The sequence below is a fragment of the Montipora foliosa genome, chromosome 3 (assembly GCF_036669935.1).
Source record: "Montipora foliosa isolate CH-2021 chromosome 3, ASM3666993v2, whole genome shotgun sequence".
In the NCBI taxonomy this organism is placed as follows: domain Eukaryota; kingdom Metazoa; phylum Cnidaria; class Anthozoa; order Scleractinia; family Acroporidae; genus Montipora; species Montipora foliosa.
In genome coordinates this window covers 4690980-4708514 of record NC_090871.1, presented here as the reverse complement: position 1 = coordinate 4708514, position 17535 = coordinate 4690980, and the positions used below count along the sequence as shown (strand labels likewise).

The following is a 17535-nucleotide window of genomic DNA, read 5'->3' as shown; positions in this document are numbered from 1 at the left end:
TCAGGGTGCCACTGTTCTAACTGTATTATAACCTTATTTCATTCCTCTTCACTATTTTTCTATTTAGCTTTTATTTTTATATGGTAATTATGATTGGATGCTTTATCCATTATTTTTTTCTAATAATAATACTCTTATCTCTTATATATTGTACATCAGAACCTTGAAGCATGTAACTTGGAACTTTTTTATTTGGAAGAAAGCCTGGGATTTTAGGACACCAATTTTATGTCCAAACATGGACAAAAATAATATCGAAGTTGCACGCGCAGGAAAATGCTCGAGCTATGTTACATCCAAATAAGGAAATTTCTAAACCAAAAAACCCCAGCTCTGAACCAGAGTTAAATGCTTTACAGCCATGAGCTTCTGTGTACATATATAACTTTTTGCCTCTTTTCTTCATCAAGAATTTTTAACGTGAGCCTCTGGCTTGGGAGACTGGGCGACCACTTCCTTTGTTTTTGACATTAAATAAAGTTATCTTATCTTATGTATTGCATGTTAATTTGCTTGAATATTCTGATCATTTTATATTGCCCCCTGTGTCAGTCCATATAATTCTATTGCAATAGAATGGGATGTACTTCCATTCTAAAGCTCTAATCTAAAATTTTGCAGTGGCTATGAGAGTTCCCCCGAAATGTCTGTGGACAAGGATGAAATGTCATCAGCAGATCAAAAAGAATCCAGTGAAGACTGCAGGTGATTTCCAGTTAGATTGCTGTAAGCCCAGAGTGGTTAAAAGATTTGTCAGGTTTGAGTACCTTTTAAAGAGAGAGCCACTTTCAGGATTTGCATAAGAGATTTTCCCTTCGTTTTTTTGCTGAACTCTATGATAACCCTTAAAGATCTCCTAAAACAATTTTTTTTGGATTTTTTACTCAGGCTGGCCGGCCGCTAGCTAGCTGTCTAATGATAGACCATTTTACTCGTCATTGGCGAACCCCTTTTATTAAAGGGGCTAGGTCACTCAATTTTAGGCAATCTCAGCATTGATCAAATGGTCATAGAATTAAATAACAAAATAACGGCTCAAAACTATAGAATTCAAATTTATATCAGTTTATATCAAAATGTCATTTAAACAGTTCGAAAATCATTCTCCGTTGTTATGTGGCCATGATTTTGCAAATGAAAGACTCTTGCTCTGCCAATTTGACGTTTAGTGCTCATAACTAACAAAATTAAACAAAATTACCTAAAACAGCGTGACCTAGCCTCTTTAAGTTAAAGGGGGAAATGTCAAGGGACTGGTAGAGTATGTTGGGCAGTGAGAGGAGGAGCTTAAGCATGTACCCTTCGTAGAGCCTGAGTGTTTTTACCCCATACAGTATTTGGGGATAACTCTTGTTCCTGATAATAGTTTTTTTTTCAGTCAGTCTTGTGACTTTCCCAATAGCATAAGAGTGGATGAGGACAGCCAAGATATGTCTTTTGAAGAACTTATCAAGAATGCATCTGGGGCAAATGACAGGTAACAATGTACTACCTAATTTTCTTAACTCAAGAACCCCTTTTCATGCCAACTTTTGCAACCAACCTGCTTTGCAAACTTACCTAATGTAGTTTTCACTGACAGCATTTCAACTTTAAAACCAATTTTAATTGTCAAGTAGAATGTTTGAACCCAAATTTCTGTACCATTCTAAAAGTACAACCTAACGGCTGCACAGACACTTAAAGCAAGGGCATAATTTAACCAGTACTATTATGTTCAGCTACTAGAACAGCTACTATCCTCTTAGGCTCGATTACCAGCCGCTGTTTCGGGAAATGAGCCAGCGCTCACTCCCGAAATCTCGGCTGGACGCGTGAGGTGAGCCATTGTTAATCTCCGCCAATCAGAAACTCGCCTGCACAAATCCGTCTGGCATAAATTATATGTTTTGGCTGCGAAGGTATTCTTTGACCCGGCCTGTTCGAGGTTTACAGTGCGTTTAAGGTAGGAAACATCGAAGATTGCGACAACGAAAAGTGTTCGAGAAGCTGGAGAATGGGAACTGTGTCGTTTTCTACGGCCTGAGTTCGCAAACTTCACTGATTTTCCAGTTGGCGCCAAGGTCAAAATGGGACATTCCATTTTTTATCCGCACCCCCCCTATGGAAGGCATTTTTTTAAGTGTCAAGAAGGACCCTGTCGGAATCTGGACTCTCTGCTCCAGTTTAGGGGGTCGGAATCGGGAGTGTTTGTTCTATACAAAAACGGGCCTGTCGGAATCAAGCTTCAGACTAAAAGGGGCCTGTCGGAATCTAACTTCAGAGGTGAAAGGGACCTGTCGGAATCTGATTTCAGAGCAAAAGGGACCTGTCGGAAAAATGCCTTCCATAGGGGGGGTGCGGATAAAAAATGGAATGTCCCAATACGGCTTTCAAATCCATTTCTATTGCAATTTTCTCCTCATACTTCGCTAATGTAAGAGCAAGTAAAATTCCTCAAGATCAATTGAAAGTACTGCTCAGTTTATTGGTGGCAAAACGAGGGGGCCGATGAGGTCGACCGAGAGCTGAAGCCGCCGAAGATTTTTTTGATGATTCGCCGGTTGAATTCAAACTCACATTGATCATTCTGACCATTTAACCACAAACTCAAGCTCGTATCATCTGGAAACTTCGCACAGACGTTTCTGTTTTCTTAAAATCAGTGTTTTTGGGATGTCTAATGCTATTTCCCCGCAACTATTGACTTCGCATAAATTATATTTTGGATTTACGTCACAGACACAATCTATCGCTCACGCGTCCAGCCGTCTCTTCTCGGGGAGGATACCCGAACTCGAGTGAGCGGCGGAAATCGAGCCTACTATCCTCTCCGGTCAAAGACTGCAAATGATTCAAATTATGGCAAAGAACAAGACAAAACAGAGGAGGTACTCAAGAAGTACTATTTTTATCGAGGCACTGAACACAGATATCCAATATTGGCATATGTAAAAGAACACTGGACAGATAACTAAGACTGGCAAAGGTGAACGTTATTAAACAAGCACTTCCAGTCGGTTGCCCTTTTTGGTTTCATAGAAACAATATTAAGGGTGTTCCCATGTAAAGTTTTTCATTGGTTCTTCATCAATTTGCAAAATATGTGTGAATTAAATGGCATCTTGTTGTTTTTTTGGTGACAGCAGATGCTTGGCCCGTCTCTAGTCTTCTGGAAAAGCAAACTTATTTAGTCCTTTTGGAAAAAAAATACTTTGCTTAGTGTGGTCCTGAGAAGGAATGTTTAGGATGCTATTGATGTTCAGACCACCAGATCATCTGAAGTCGTTGTTCAGAAGGACTAGGAACTAGTTTTATCACGGACGTGCTCCGTGTAGGACCAGATCGAGCACGAGGTTTTTGTTCGGCTATGTTTTTGTTGTCACAAACCAGATTCAGTGTTATGTCGGTTCATTAAACGAGTTTAAATTAAGAAGCGATGACTGATCCTTGAATTTTTGACCCGTTCGCAAGAACATTTGGTAGCAGAGCGAGGTTGCGAAGAGAATTTGTAGGCAGTGTGGCCCAGTGGTTAGGGTGCTTGCCTTGAGATCCGGAGATCCCGGGATCAAGACCCGCTCTGACCACTCGTTGAATTTGATCCTGGTAGTCCCTGGTTCAACTTCCCAGCTGCACTTGTAAATAGCCAACTGGTTTGCCTCCGGCCAGTTGGGATTCTTAACAGTTGTTGTTGTTGTGTTCTGTTGTTTCGTTGATTGTTTCAGATTGGCCCTGAAAAGCCCCTATGGGGAGTGGTCAATTAAGTATGTATTGTATCGTATTGTATTGTATAAAATTTGAATATGGAACGTCTGAAGAAGCGAAAAATGAGATCGAAGTGCTGCTCATACACGAAGAACCGAAACAAGCTTATGATGGTGATGGAAGGAGGACTGTCGTCGAGAATGCAAGTTATGGAGAGCCTGAGTGTTTTTACGGACGCTTACGAGAGTGCTTCGAGCCTGCGAAGAGTTAGAAGCTTACTACGAAAACATAAGGGATTTAATTAAACTCGGTGCCGTTTCGAAGGAACTGGATGCAATTGAGAAGGATTTCTCCGAAGTCGAAGGAATTGTGAAAGGATATCTGAGCGGCACGAGCAGATCATCAGCTGAAGACCAAACGAAGCGACTAAGAGAAGAAATAACAAAACAGGAAGAAGAGCTCATACGAGTCGAACAAGAAATCGAGCGAACTGTTGCTGAATACGAGAAGCAACTTGCACAGAACCTTTAAAAAAAGAAACCAGCGCCAGGACCGGACCAAGGAACGAAACAACTAGCCCTAGTGAATTACGCGACCGAGAACGAGAATCGACAAGTCGATCAGAATGCTTTAAAGAGACCCTGTTGTCAAGAAAATCGTTACAGAAACAAGATTTTGATGCTCAAACGCATCCTGTTGTATCTTCGTGCACTCAAATTCCGAACGCTTCAACCACAACTGGAATGGTAGCCGGATTGCCTCCGCCCTCGTTCCCCGGAAATGTTTATACGTCGACTCCACTTGTTCCGTTTTATCCTTCAATCTCGGTACCGCCTGTGTCCTCTTCAGTGGAACAGCAACTCCAGCTTCAACAGCCCACTTCAGCGACACCAGTAGTCTCAGTCCAAAGTTTAATGAATCAGTCACATGCCTCACCGTTTCCTACAGTGAGCACGTTTTCGCCGAGCGTTTATGTACCATCATTAGTGCAACAATAGACCTTTTTGCAGATACGGCGGCCATTTTGATTTCTATTGTTTCAACTACTTACTATGGGATGCCCAGGGGGAAAATGCATATTAATTTGCCCCTGAGCATCCCATAATGTCTTTCGAGACAATAGAAATCAAAATGGCCGCCGTATCGGTAAAAAGGTCTATTACCCTTCAGTGGAGGTCAAGGTCAGTTTATGCCCACTGGAAGAAACCAATCATCTCCACTGTCCACCGCAGACCAGATTAGTGCTGACTCCTCTGCTCTTCTAAAAAGAGTAAGGGTTCCCAAGTTCTTTGGTCAAAGGAAAAGTTATGAAGCTTGGAAAGCAGCATTTTATTCCTGTGTGGACCGTACTGGAGCTACACCAGAGTACAAGCTTTTGCGATTGCGGGAATGTCTTCAGGGTGAACCTCTTAAGAGTCATTGAGAACCTGGGACACTCAGCAGCAGCGTATGAAGTGGCCAAGTCCCGTTTAGAACGAAAGTATGAAGGAAAACGAAGGGCCCTGACACTTAGACTTGAAGAGCTGAATGCCTTTAAACCAGTGAGAGAAGGTAATGAGAAAGACCTGGAGAAGTTTTCAGAACTGCTTGATGGGATTGTTGTGAACTTGAAGGATGCTAACCAGGAGGCAGAGCTAGGAAATGGAGCATTGTACATCACTCTACAGCGGAAGTTTAATAAAGAGCTTCTGTCTAAGTACAAGCAGTGGGTTAGCGACAACCATCGAACAGAAAATGTGAGCACATTGAGAGAGTTTATTGACAGAGAATCCGAGTTCCTGACCACAGCTTCAGAGACCATAAGTGGTGTTCTCAAAGAATCCCCTAAGAAGGAGAGGAATAGCCCCACAGCAGGATCATCTTTTGTAACCAGAAATTCCACTCTTGATAAGAAGAAACCAAGTCAGGCGTGTAAGGTGTGCAATGGGCAACATGGAATTTGGTCTTGTGAGAGCTTTAAAAGAATGACAGTGCCAAAACGATGGGAAGTAGCCACAGGACACAAATTATGCTTTTGTTGTTTAGCAGATGGTCATAGAGGTGAAGAGTGCTTTAGGAGCAGTGTGTGTGGACTGAACGGATGCAGATCATATCATCATCGAATGCTTCATGAGGATCGAGCTGAAGTCAAGACCCCTCAGATTGATTCCACAGCCAGGTCAGACCTGCATCTGTAAGTGCATCAGCTGAAGAAGGAGAGACAAATGAGAGGACCCATATGACAACGAATCCAATGAAACTCACTGTTCCTTTGGAGTTCGTGGCCCTACGGACCGTTCCTGTGTATCTGGCCAGTGGAGGAAGACAAGTGAAAGTGAATGCTCTCCTGGATGAAGGAAGCAGTAGGTCTTACTTGAACAGTGATGTTGCTGCAGAACTGGGACTGGAAGGGGGACCACATCAGTTGACGGTGAAGGTGCTTAATGACAATCAAGAGAAACTTAACTTTTCAATTGTAGAGTTCATGATCAGTAGTTTGGATGGAAGAGTGCACAAACAAGCATCTGCTTACACGACTGAACGAGTCACTGGCAACATGCAAGTTTTGAATTGGAACTTGTACAAAAGCAAGTGGAAGCACTTAGAGCGCATAAAGTTCCCACAAGTGGGGTCCAGGCCTATTGTTGACCTGCTTATTGGGGTGGATCAGGCTGATCTGTTGTATTCATTGGAAGATGTTAGGGGAAGACCGGGAGAACCCATTGCTAGACTGACACCACTGAGGTGGACCTGTATTGGGAACCCCGAGTTACAAGCAAGCCAAGCTCAAACCAATTTCACATTTCTGGTGAATGAGTCGCACGAGCTGAACAACCTTGTCCGGCGATTCTGGGACGTTGATGATTCCAAAGAAATCAAGTTAGTCAAACCAGAGGAGAAGATAGCCAGAGATTTGGTTGCTGAGACCTTAACCTTTGAGGATGGTCACTACAGTGTCGGGTTGCCCTGGAAAACCAAGGACCATGACTTACCAGATAATTTCACAATGGCCATGCACCGTCTGCAAAGCACAGAGAAACGACTTCAGAAATCCCCGGAACTTGCCAAGGCTTATAGCGATGTACTTGAGACGTACCAGGATAAAGGATACATCCGCAAGGTCTTACAAGAGGAAGAAAAGTCGGATCAAGTATGGTATCTACCGCACTTTCCAATCCTGAGGCCAGATAAGTCCACAACAAAGGTCCGAGTTGTATTTGATGCATCTGCAAAATGTGAGGAAGTTTCTGTCAATGATTTTCTGCTGCAAGGTCCGAAGCTCAAAAATGACCTGTTTACTGTATTGCTTCGATTCCGACGTGACCCAGTAGCCCTAATGTGTGACATTAAGGAAATGTCCTTGCAAATTAAGTTGAACCCATCTGACCGGCCTTACCATCGTTTCTTGTGGCGAAACATGAAAACTAAAGAAAATCCCAGTGTGTTTGAATTTGAGCAGGTTGTATTTGGAGTAAATTCATCACCGTTTCTGGCGCAGTTTGTCACCCAAAAGCATGCTCGGAAGTACCAATCACAGTTTCCCCTTGAGGCAGAGACCGTTTTGAAGAGCACTTACATGGATGATAGCATGGACTCGGTTCCAGATAAGGAGACGGGGATCGAATTGTACAAGCAGCTATCGCAGTTGTGGGCCTCAGCTGGAATGCAAGCGAGGAAGTGGCTGTCTAATGTATCAGAGGTGTTGGAGCGTATCCCACATGCTGATTGTGTTACAGAGGTGGATCTTGATAGAGGAGAACTGCCTGTTGTGAAGACACTGTGTGTGTTGTGGACCCCCAACGAAGATGAATTTAAGTACCAAGTCCATCCGCCCAGCAGAGATCACTACAGTACTAAGCGTGCGTTCTTGAAGGGAATTGCCACCTTGTTTGACCCTCTCGGGTTCTTGTCGCCATACGTCATTCGAACCAAGATAATTCTTCAAGAGATGTGGGAAAGTGGGGTTGACAGGGATGACCTGGTGGAAGAAAGCTTGTTAAGGAAGGCTCAAGAGTGGTTTGAAGAACTTTCGCAACTTCCCCGCCTTTGTGTACCTAGATGCTTGCGGATTGGATTGGGAGTCAAGAAGATTACCTTGCACACCTTCACTGACGCATCTCAGCAGGCATGTGGTGCGGCTACATATTCAAGACATCTATATAAAGATGGATCTGTCACTTGTCCTCTGGTAGATTCGAAATCGAGGGTCACACCCCTTCAAGCCGTTAGCATCCCTCGTCTTGAATTAATGGCTGCAGTAGTTGGACTCTGACTTGCTGAGGCCGTCGGGAACGTTCTGAATCTTCCCAAACATGAATGGTTATTTTGGTCAGATAGTGTGAATGTATTGTATTGGATCCGTGGCTGTAGCCGAAAATTTAAACCTTTTGTAGCGAACCGTGTCGTGGAAATACAGTCGTTCACCGACCCAGAACAGTGGAGGCATTTGCCCACCAAGCAGAACCCAGCTGAACTGTTGACAAGAGATTAAGTGTCTCTACACTTATTGATGAAGAAAGCTGGTGAAAGGGTCCAGCGTTCTTGACGCAAGAGGAAACAGAATGGCCAGAAAAGAAGATTGGAACCAAAAGGGAACCGACATGGAAGTCTGCAAGCAGTACCAAGGAACGCTCATTTCTTTCCACAATGACAGAAGACCGCTTGGATCCGACCAGATATTCGAGCTGGACTAGGCTTACAAGGGTGTCTGCAACAGTGAATCGTTTCCTAGAAAACTGCCGCCTGCCATCAACGTTACGCAAGAAAGCAGCTCTGGGACCAGAGGAAATTGACACTTCAGAAATGCATTTTATTAGACTGGCTCAACAAGAAGAATTTCAGGAGGAAATCCAAGCACTGAAGTCAGGGAAAGGGCTACCTGGAAGGTCAAAGTTGTTGCCTCTGAAGGCGGTATTGGATGAAGAAGGTGTACTTAGGTGTGACGGAAGGCTCAAATTCGCAGATTGCTTACCATGGGAAACTCGCTATCCCATAATTCTTCCCAGAAATCACCAGATAACTAAGCTGATCATAAAGGACAGTCACGAGAAGAACCAACACGGGAGCACAAACCAAGTCCTTGCAGGCGCGTAGCGTGGTCATTTTTTCAAGTACGCACAAGTACATATGATCTAGAAACCTAAGTAAACACAGCGAAAAATACTGCGTTCTTTATTTCTTGTCAAAATAGTTGTGTGAATACAAGCAAAGAACAAAGCGTCTTGCCCTTATTTTGAGCAAACTTGGTGCATTAACACATTGTTTTGGTCGTGCTAGCGTGACTGGAATTGTTAAGAACGTTCTCGAAACGTCGCTCCTTTGTCACGAACGTTCTTGGAACGTCGCTCCTTTGCAACCTCGCCTTTTTGTTGCACGCTGGCCAAACAACACTGCATTGTTAGTGCAAAAAAAAGGTACAATGCAAAACTAAGTTAGAACATGGTATAGCTTTTGTTTTAGTTTTTAGAATTTAATCAAAGTGGTGCTTTCATCACGAAATCTAGGTTGCGTACAAGTAAAATGTTAAGAATAGAAACGATTGCTAAAAATTTCAAAATTTTCTGGTCACTTCAAGTACGCACGTGCGTATATGCGTATCGGACGCTACGCGCCTGCCTTGCTCACCTTTCAAGCAGATACTGGATAGTCTCAGCTAGAGAAGCCATCAGAGAGTGGGAGAAAGAATGTTTCATGTGCAGACGGAGAAAGGTCCCCCTACCAAACAAGTTATAGCCCCCTTACCAGGGCTTCGAACCCAGAAGTCCTTGCGTGCTTTCAGTCAGAAATCTGTTGACTTTGCTGCATGGACCATTCTATACCAAGCAGGGAAGAGGAAAAACCGCCATAAGAGATATTTGTGCCTGTTTACGTGTTTAGGTACGAGGGCAGTACATTTAGAAGTAGCGTATGGCCTTGATACAGACTCTTTTCTGAACGCATTCTTCCGAATGGTGTCCCGGCGCGGCCTCCCAAAAGATGTCCTTTCAGATAATGGCACAAATTTTGTCGGAGCAAATAATGAATTAGAAGAGTTAGCAGGCTTAGACAGAGAAAAGATTCAGGAGAAAACAGCGTGTTATGGCATTAAATGGCATTTCAACCCGCCTCTTGCCCCTCACTTCAGTGGCGTCCATGAGGTGATGATAAAAGCTGCCAAAAAGGCCATCTATGCCATCTTAAGCAGTGCAGATTTCACAGATGAGGAGCTTCTCAGTGCAGTTGTTTGAGCGGAAGGTCTGATAAATTCTCGTCCATTGACCTATCAATCGGTGACCCCACAGGACACGTAGTCGTAGTGATGTCACCAGACACCCCCAGGGGACGATGGCCATTGGGGCGCATCACCAAAGTGTACCCTGGACAGGATGGAAAAGTTCGAGTGGTGGACGTGCAAGTTGGGAAGAGTGTCATGAGAAGACCAGCAGTGAAGCTTTGTCCTCTAGAACATTGCGATTAGGACATGAACTTTACATTTATCTCAGAGACGATGAAAGTGTCTTTCAAGAACTTTATTCCGTTGAACTTTAACATGCGAGTCTTTTGCATTTGTCAGTTTTGAATTGTTGATATTGTCATATCAAGGAAGGGAGAATGTTCAGAAGGACTAGGAACTAGTTTTATCACGGACATGCTCAGTGTAGGACCAGATCGGGCACGAGGTTTTTGTTCGGCTATGTTTTTGTTGTCACAAACCAGATTCAGTGTTATGTCGGTTCATTAAACGAGTTTAAATTAAGAAGCGATGACTTATCCTTGAATTTTTGACCCGTTCGCAAGAACAGTCATCTTCAGAGTCAAGTGATTTCATTTGGTGTAATGTCAGCAGATCGAATCAACACTGGTTGTTGATGTGATTGGTCAGCTGTCAGTTAAGCCTAGATGTCATGACTCCTCTAGATTCAAACCATTTACTATTTGTCTATTTAAATATTTCAGGCCCTACGCTGAGAGGGAATGTCTTACACAGTTGAAATCAGCCCACGTACAGCCAAAGCTAAGAAAAAGGAACAGGAGGAAAGTGTTTTAGAGGGTTCCTGTGCCCTCCTTACTTCGGGAGGAGGATTGTTGATTATGCGCATTAGCAATTATGAGAGTCTCAAAAATGTCCCTACTCTGGTAGACAAGTTTTGGGAGCCAATTGAACCTCAACTACGCGCCATAGTGGAACCATCAAAGTATGATGATGTTTTTGATCGCCATGTAGACTCTGACAGCATTCTGTTATTTATCAATGCACCAAAACATTTTTGCTCAAGAGAATGCGATTTGCGCTTTCCTGGCGACCACAGAGCCGCTCACCAAGCTACTTATGAGCAAGTTGTTAAGATACTTCAAAAGCAAACCAGGGTGAGGGAGTCATTAATTGCAGAGTCTTTAAAGCAGCTTCCGGAAATTCCTCTGAAATTAACTTTACGACAGAAACTAACCTTTCATGAGTCAAAGAGGGTTCAGTTTAAAAGTGTCAAATCCGCAACAGTTTTGGATGCAACTGATAGTAACAAGAACCTGTGCGATCATGTGCGGAAATTGATCTCTGCCTTTGCCAATTCTAGTGGTGGAGTTATTCTAATTGGAATAACAGACGAAGGGGAAGTTGAAGGGTTTCACATCGAAAAAAACAGCGAAGAGGTAATGGAGGAAAGACTAAAGTTTCTTCTTGAAAAAATGTGCTGTGGCTTTCCCCGGTGGGAAAGGGAAGTACACTGGGATATGGAGTATATTCCAGTTTCCGATAGCAAAGCTGTTCTGGTAGTTAAGGTAGCCAGCATGGAAAGTCTTGGTGGAGTATTCGTTAGTTGCCCTAAAAGCTTAGTTCTGGAAAGAGACTCGAGTAACAAGGAAAGTGTTCGAATGCTTGATTTTAACGAATGGAGGAAGAGGCTGTTGTCAGGAGAGGATTTGCGTACCCATTCCAAAGGTAAGTGTGCTTACCAAAATATTACTTCCAACCAGTAGTGAATGTACAATCGATTCCAAGCCCTGCATCTACCTGGATAACTGCTCCCATGTCCCCACTGAGCCCTTATGATTGCAACTGAGTACAGGCACTGCATATTTAATTGCCAGATCACAAGCCCTCATTTCCAAGAAGGCTAAAGGCTAGTGCCTTGGTTTTGGGCAAAATCCTCGTTTTTTTTTTCTCTCCATGCATGTCTTTTCTGGTAACCAATAACTTATGGGATAGTCATGGAAAGGTCACCTTGACACTACAGCTATTCCACTCACTCATTAGGACATGTTCTGACTTCAGTAACACGAGACATTCAATGTGAACACTCTATTCAGGATGAGTCAGTCAGTCTATCCCTATCATATTCTAAGTCGCTTTCGTCATTGTACATGGAAAATTCAGAACGCATACCGTAAAATCCCATGTTAAAGCCCTGGGCATATACAACTTCGTAACGGGTTTTGGGTGGGTTTAAAAACCGCGGGGTGAGGGGAGGAGCTTAGAAGCGGAATTTTAAAAAAAAAAAAAAACGTTTCGGAAAGACGAGATAAAGCGTACTGATGATTTTCTGAGAAGTGAATTAAAGCTAACATACCATTACATTTAGAGCTATTACTTGGGTTCTTGGAGCTGGAATATTGAATTACAAAGTCATTATGTACCATGTGTATATTACATTTACGGGAGCAAGGAAAAAAATCGCAAGCGAGGAAAGGAATACATAAGGCTCAGATTTCATTGCAGGGAGGCTACAAAAAAATCTGCGTGCATGCAAAGCTGCCCGATTGTAGCTAGCTTTTTGCTCCGTTACTCCAAAACATTGTCATTGAACAGTTGTGTTGGAAGTAAACGGTCGAACAGAACTCATAGTTGTGTTAATTAAGCATGAACTTTTGTTTCTTTCTAAGCCGTATTAACTTTCGATTAAAATTTGTGATGTTCGCTAAAGAAACGCAAAAGAAACGTAGTTGCATAATGGATGGGCCTTCATATGGGGGTGGGGGCTTATATCCGGAATAATATTTTTGTTAACAGATAAATCGATGATGGGCTTATATCCAGAGGGGCTTATAAGTGGGGGGGGGGGGGGGGGGGGCTTTAACCGGGGATTTTACGGGGTATATTCTAGACAAGAATGTCTGCCCCACTAGTCAGAAATCGCTTTTTTTTTTTGCAGCGACAGAGCAATTGTGCCAAAGGTTTGAAAAAGTGTTAAAGACCTCCAAAGGAACTTTGCTGACTATTAAAGGTGAACCCCAAAAGATTAGAGATGCCTTCTTTACTGGTAAGGAAAATGTTGATTCACGCCATTGATAGAATTAGCTTATTTGCAAAACTTTCCACAGATCTAGATTTGGGTTCGCAAATTGTCTGATTTCAGTTATGTTGTTTTGATTTTCTAGCACAAGAAGGGTTTCCCGTGACACCCGGTGGCTTCGAGGCTAACCTTCCCGACAACGCACAAATTGCCATAAAAAAGATGCAAGAGAAGTTTTCCAGTGGCAATAAGAAGGGTTTGTTCGTTGCGTCGCGGTGTTGGCACGCCAACAGAAGTGCAGCGGCTGGGATGATCTGCGACTTGCTGTTGATTAGTCCGAATGTAAATGGCTTGTATCTCTTTACCCTCTGCCATGGAAATGACGCCGACGCCTTCTTGCCATACAGCAGAGAAGCAGCAACGCAAATCAAACGTAGACTCGTCGAGGATGGCGGTTGCAGGGAAAAGTTTTACGTGTCCTACCATGTGGTACCTTGTGATGACATGGGAGAACCCTGCCTGAGGTGTAATTGGTACCCTCATGGATACAACATGGATCGAGAGAAAACGAACCGTGTGCTTATGGCGCTCGTGCTTATTCTAGCGGCAGTTCCTTCACCTGTTGGGAACAAAATAGGAGTCACTTTTCTGAATCTCCTAACCGCAGAGCAATTTAAGTTGGTGTATCAACAGATAGAGATCAATAGAGAATTGTGGGTCCGTGGAGCCGCTGGAACGGGAAAGACTCTTGTGGCGATTGAATTCATGAGAGAATTACAACGACGGGAGAAGCTTGAAAAAAATGAGATTCTTTGTGTGTGTGAAAACCAAGGGATAGCCCAGCAAATCAGGTTGTTTAAATTACCTTTTTAGTAAAAATATAGAAGAGATGCGCTTTTTTCGGTGATGATGCTCATACTTTTGACAAATCCGAGAGCTTCCAACAGGATTTGAAGCCCAGACATAACTTCGACTCCTAACGTAAGTTAAGGTGTACAATGCAACCGGGCCCAGGTTGCGGGAAGCATGGTTAGCGCTAACCAGGCATCGAGCAACCCGGGGCCAGGTTGACAATCAAACATACGTTTGATGTTGTTCTGGCTTGGGGAATTTTAAGTGATTGTTGCTCAATTCAAAGACCCAACGTTTTAACACTCCTGTCCAGTGTCTTCATCATGGGTGATCAAATGCATTTACAAGAGTCCCCTTTTATATCCATCAATTTGCCCGTGAAGGATCTGATAGGTCTGCTGCATGTCTTTTTTGTCTAAACACCGCGCAATTTGCTTACAGTGGCACTTTCTATAAACATCTTTTTGGCACGGCTATTGGCTTTCCTTGTAGGAGGCGTGGTGGCCTCATGGTCAGTGCGCTCGATTCCGGATCGAGTGGTCCGGGTTCGGGTCCTGGCTGGGGTCATTGTGTAGTGTTCTTGAGCAAGACACTTTACTCTCACGGTGCCTCTCTCCACCCATCTGTATAAATGGGGACCGGCGAATTTAATGCTGAGGGTAACCCTGCGATGGACTAGCACCCCACCCAGGGTGTAGTAGAGGCGCTACGGAAACCGGAGATAAGCGCCGACATATAATGGGCCTACTGGCTCGAAAAGCAGACTTTACCATTTTTTAAATTGGCTTTCCTTGCCGACATGGTCACGGTAATGCAAGGTGTAGGACAAACCCTGGACGTACTGACAAATATCGCCCTTCTGACTCTCAACGCCGTGTTTTCCATAAAAAGTCCGTTGATACAACGTTTCTCGCGATTAGGACAAAAACCTTGTGGCCCAGTGGTTAGGACGCTTGCCTTGAGATCCGGAGGTCCCCGGCTCAAGACTCGTTCTATCCACTGTTCAACTTCTCGGACGCACTCGTAAAGGGCCAACTGATTTGCCTCCGGCCAGTTGGGATTCTTAACATTTGCTGTTGTTGTGTTCAGTCATTTTTTTGATTTTGTTTCATTGGCCCTGAAAAGCCCCACTGGGGAGTGGTCAATTAAGTTTGTAACTATGTAACCTTTCCAGACGCTAAGACTTTTTGCCTAACCTCAGTCCCGTGCAATTGCTGTAATTATGAGTTGAAAGAGCATTAAAGGCGGTTTTTCTTAGAAAAAGGAAAACTCTTCCAAACTGAACACAACTGCGTAGAATACATCTAGAGGCCTGGCACATCAATACCGCTCTTGCTTCTTTGAACCTTGATGATGGCGGCGTTTTACCTGACATATATTTGTATCGTATTAAAAGAAAAGGGAACCAATTGCTATTAATGAACGCACCCTTTCCTGTTTTGCAATTTGGTAGGCATTATTATTTACAGTGTTCTTACCAGGCCGCGCCTTTGCGGAATTCCCGCAAGAAAAATAAAAATGGCGCATTTCTCGGTCTTTGCAAATCTTGGAACGGTGGGCTGTGAAGTATATTTTCCCGAAAAAAAATTTCAGAAAAATTAATTTTAAAACAGCTAAAATCGCTTTTCTTTGCCAATAACAAATGAAGTGCATTGAAGCTATTCTTTGTTATTTGCATCCGTGGATGGAAAGGATAGAAATGGATTGAAACTTGAAAAAACTGGCCAGTTTTTTCAAGTTTGGAAATGGTGTCCGCAGAAAGTCGGCAAAAATTAAATGCGAACAGCTCTTTGGGTAATAAATATCATTTCATATCTCAGTTGTCAGTGGGTTGTCAGGAATGTTGTACCTGTGAGCTAAAGTAGTAATTTATACTTTTTAAAGTCTAAATTACTACTTATAAACCCGGTTTGGACTGAGGGCCTTGACTTCCTGTCCCGACGGGTTTTAAGATATCGCTTCCAAGTTTTTAGTTCAATTCCTGCATAGTTAAGTACTTTTTGTAACAGGTAATTTAGAAGGCTCATGCTATTCGTTGTGGCACGAAGATAATTATATTCTTTCGCCCCAAGTACCAAGGATATAAGAAAGTGTAGAGGATCATCGAAATGCTGATAAGGAGGACGATGGAAAGGACAACGCAGCAAGCAAAGATCAAAAAGCTGTTTCATTGAAGGAAGATCGTGTTTTTCAGAGTGAATGGCAGTCGAAATACAAATGGCTTGCCTATGACGCCTACAAAAAGATCATGAGCTTTAAGATCTGTCTCGAGGCCAACAAATCAAATACATTTACAAAAATTGTCGAAGGGCCACCATTGCAAGAGTTCCAATTTTAACGTGCCTTCATGAAATTTACAGAGAAATCACGAAGGACTTTTCCACCCTTGTCATGAAGCGCAAGTAACTTTGTCCCACTTAAGATCCCGCAGGGCCCCTATTTTTCAGGAAAGGGGACCCTGGGACTCCCTAAGACAAAATCCTGATGAAAACACTGGCATATAAAAGGACTCCAGTGATAGCTTTTGATCACCCCTGATGAAGACACTAAACAGGATTGTCGAAACGTTTTGTCCTTGAATTGTAACTTTTTCAGCTACATTCAGAATTCTCTAACCAGAGTCGCATCAAACTATGGCTGATTGTCGACTGGTTGCAGTGTGAACCTTAAGGTCGACTGGTTGCAGTGTGAACCTTAAGGTGATTCCTCAGTATTTATAAATTGGTCAAATTTGCGACATTGTAAATATGGCGTAAGCCGATCATACACGCTAAAACAGTCCTCAAAATGTGAATGACCCATAACTCTTTGCGAATAAGCTCACGCATTCCGAGAACAAGTAACCCGCGATCATGACCTCCCTCCCTGCTTATCATCTTCATCGTTTAAAAAAAAATCGCCTAAAAAAATTCGCCTGATCGCAGGTTAGAGAACAAGGTGAATTTTGTTCCTTCGATCTACGATAATCGAGATAGACAGGTGACATACTTTTTATTGCATAATTTTGGTTTACAAATTACTCCCTTTAAATAAACAAAAAATTTAAAAAAATTCGCGGAAGGGAAAAAAAGAAAGAGCTAAAAACGTACACAAAGCCCCTTACCCAGGGATGTAAATTATGATCTTGAAAAGAATGACTCGAGAAACATTTTGAGTCGACTTTGTTTTAAGTTGAGTGATTTTCCATAAACTTTATAAGACAGATCCATATGCTCTAGACTTTCTGCCTATCGTGTTTTTTCGATTGTTTAAAAATCCTCTCATTTAGCTAAAGCAAAATGTACCCTGAACCGATAAAATAACGCGCGTGATTAGTATCAGTACAGGCATCAATGGACCAAAGCGGCTAACTCAATGTACCCAATTAAAACCTCCCGGGATTGAGATTCTTTGTGTATTGTATTTGCATTATAATGTAGCATTGATATTTAAACGATATGGAAATACTTGGAACAAAACGTTTTATTCCCAAAGGGTTTGAATTGGGTACAATATTGAGTTAGCCGGCCGATTAGGTAGGTCTATGGGGTAAGATTGGCCCATTATATCTCTTAATTACGCACGGTGACTTATCTTTTTTATTGCAGTTCTCAAAACAGGGATTAGTAGGGAACATTCAGGGAAAGTTTCAAGAAAATCGTTCGACAACTTTTTTCTTTCTGTGGGATCACCTTTAACTCGCATTACGAGTCGAAGCCATGAAGTTGTTATTACAAGTTTAGAATCTCCACCACTGAGCCTTGTACACACTCTTTGGGACGTTGTTTAGTAAACTTTGTTTCACATAACACCGCGACTTTTCCCTCCCCCG

At 42.8% G+C, this 17535-nt stretch overlaps 4 protein-coding genes across 4 annotated transcripts in view; all 4 read left to right on the top strand.

Moving 5' to 3' along the window:
• Positions 1-673: 673 nt before the first annotated feature.
• Positions 674-17535, top strand: part of LOC137996542 (schlafen family member 13-like) — a 20725-nt gene continuing 3863 nt past the window's right edge. The window contains exons 1-5 of the mRNA XM_068841986.1: positions 674-705; positions 1379-1477; positions 10600-11581; positions 12792-12899; positions 13018-13723. Of these exons, the coding sequence (XP_068698087.1) occupies positions 10618-11581; positions 12792-12899; positions 13018-13723 (1778 nt within the window). The 5' untranslated portion in view covers positions 674-705; positions 1379-1477; positions 10600-10617. The remainder of the gene's footprint in view (positions 706-1378; positions 1478-10599; positions 11582-12791; positions 12900-13017; positions 13724-17535) is intronic.
• LOC137995179 (uncharacterized) lies at positions 6086-7936 on the top strand. The gene has a single exon (XM_068840754.1). It carries the CDS (start codon positions 6149-6151, stop codon positions 7934-7936), a length of 1788 nt encoding a protein of 595 aa, XP_068696855.1. The 5' UTR covers positions 6086-6148.
• Positions 8311-8757, top strand: LOC137995178 (uncharacterized). The gene has a single exon (XM_068840753.1). It carries the CDS (start codon positions 8311-8313, stop codon positions 8755-8757), a length of 447 nt encoding a protein of 148 aa, XP_068696854.1.
• LOC137995176 (uncharacterized) lies at positions 9348-9890 on the top strand. The gene has a single exon (XM_068840752.1). The coding sequence runs from the start codon at positions 9348-9350 to the stop codon at positions 9888-9890; it is 543 nt and encodes a 180-aa protein (XP_068696853.1).

Excerpts from the sequence above, each read along its gene's own strand:
- LOC137995178 (XM_068840753.1), top strand. The coding sequence starts at position 8,311 with ATGACAGAAGACCGCTTGGATCCGACCAGATATTCGAGCTGGACTAGG.
- LOC137995176 (XM_068840752.1), top strand. The coding sequence starts at position 9,348 with ATGTTTCATGTGCAGACGGAGAAAGGTCCCCCTACCAAACAAGTTATA.
- LOC137995179 (XM_068840754.1), top strand. The coding sequence starts at position 6,149 with ATGATCAGTAGTTTGGATGGAAGAGTGCACAAACAAGCATCTGCTTAC.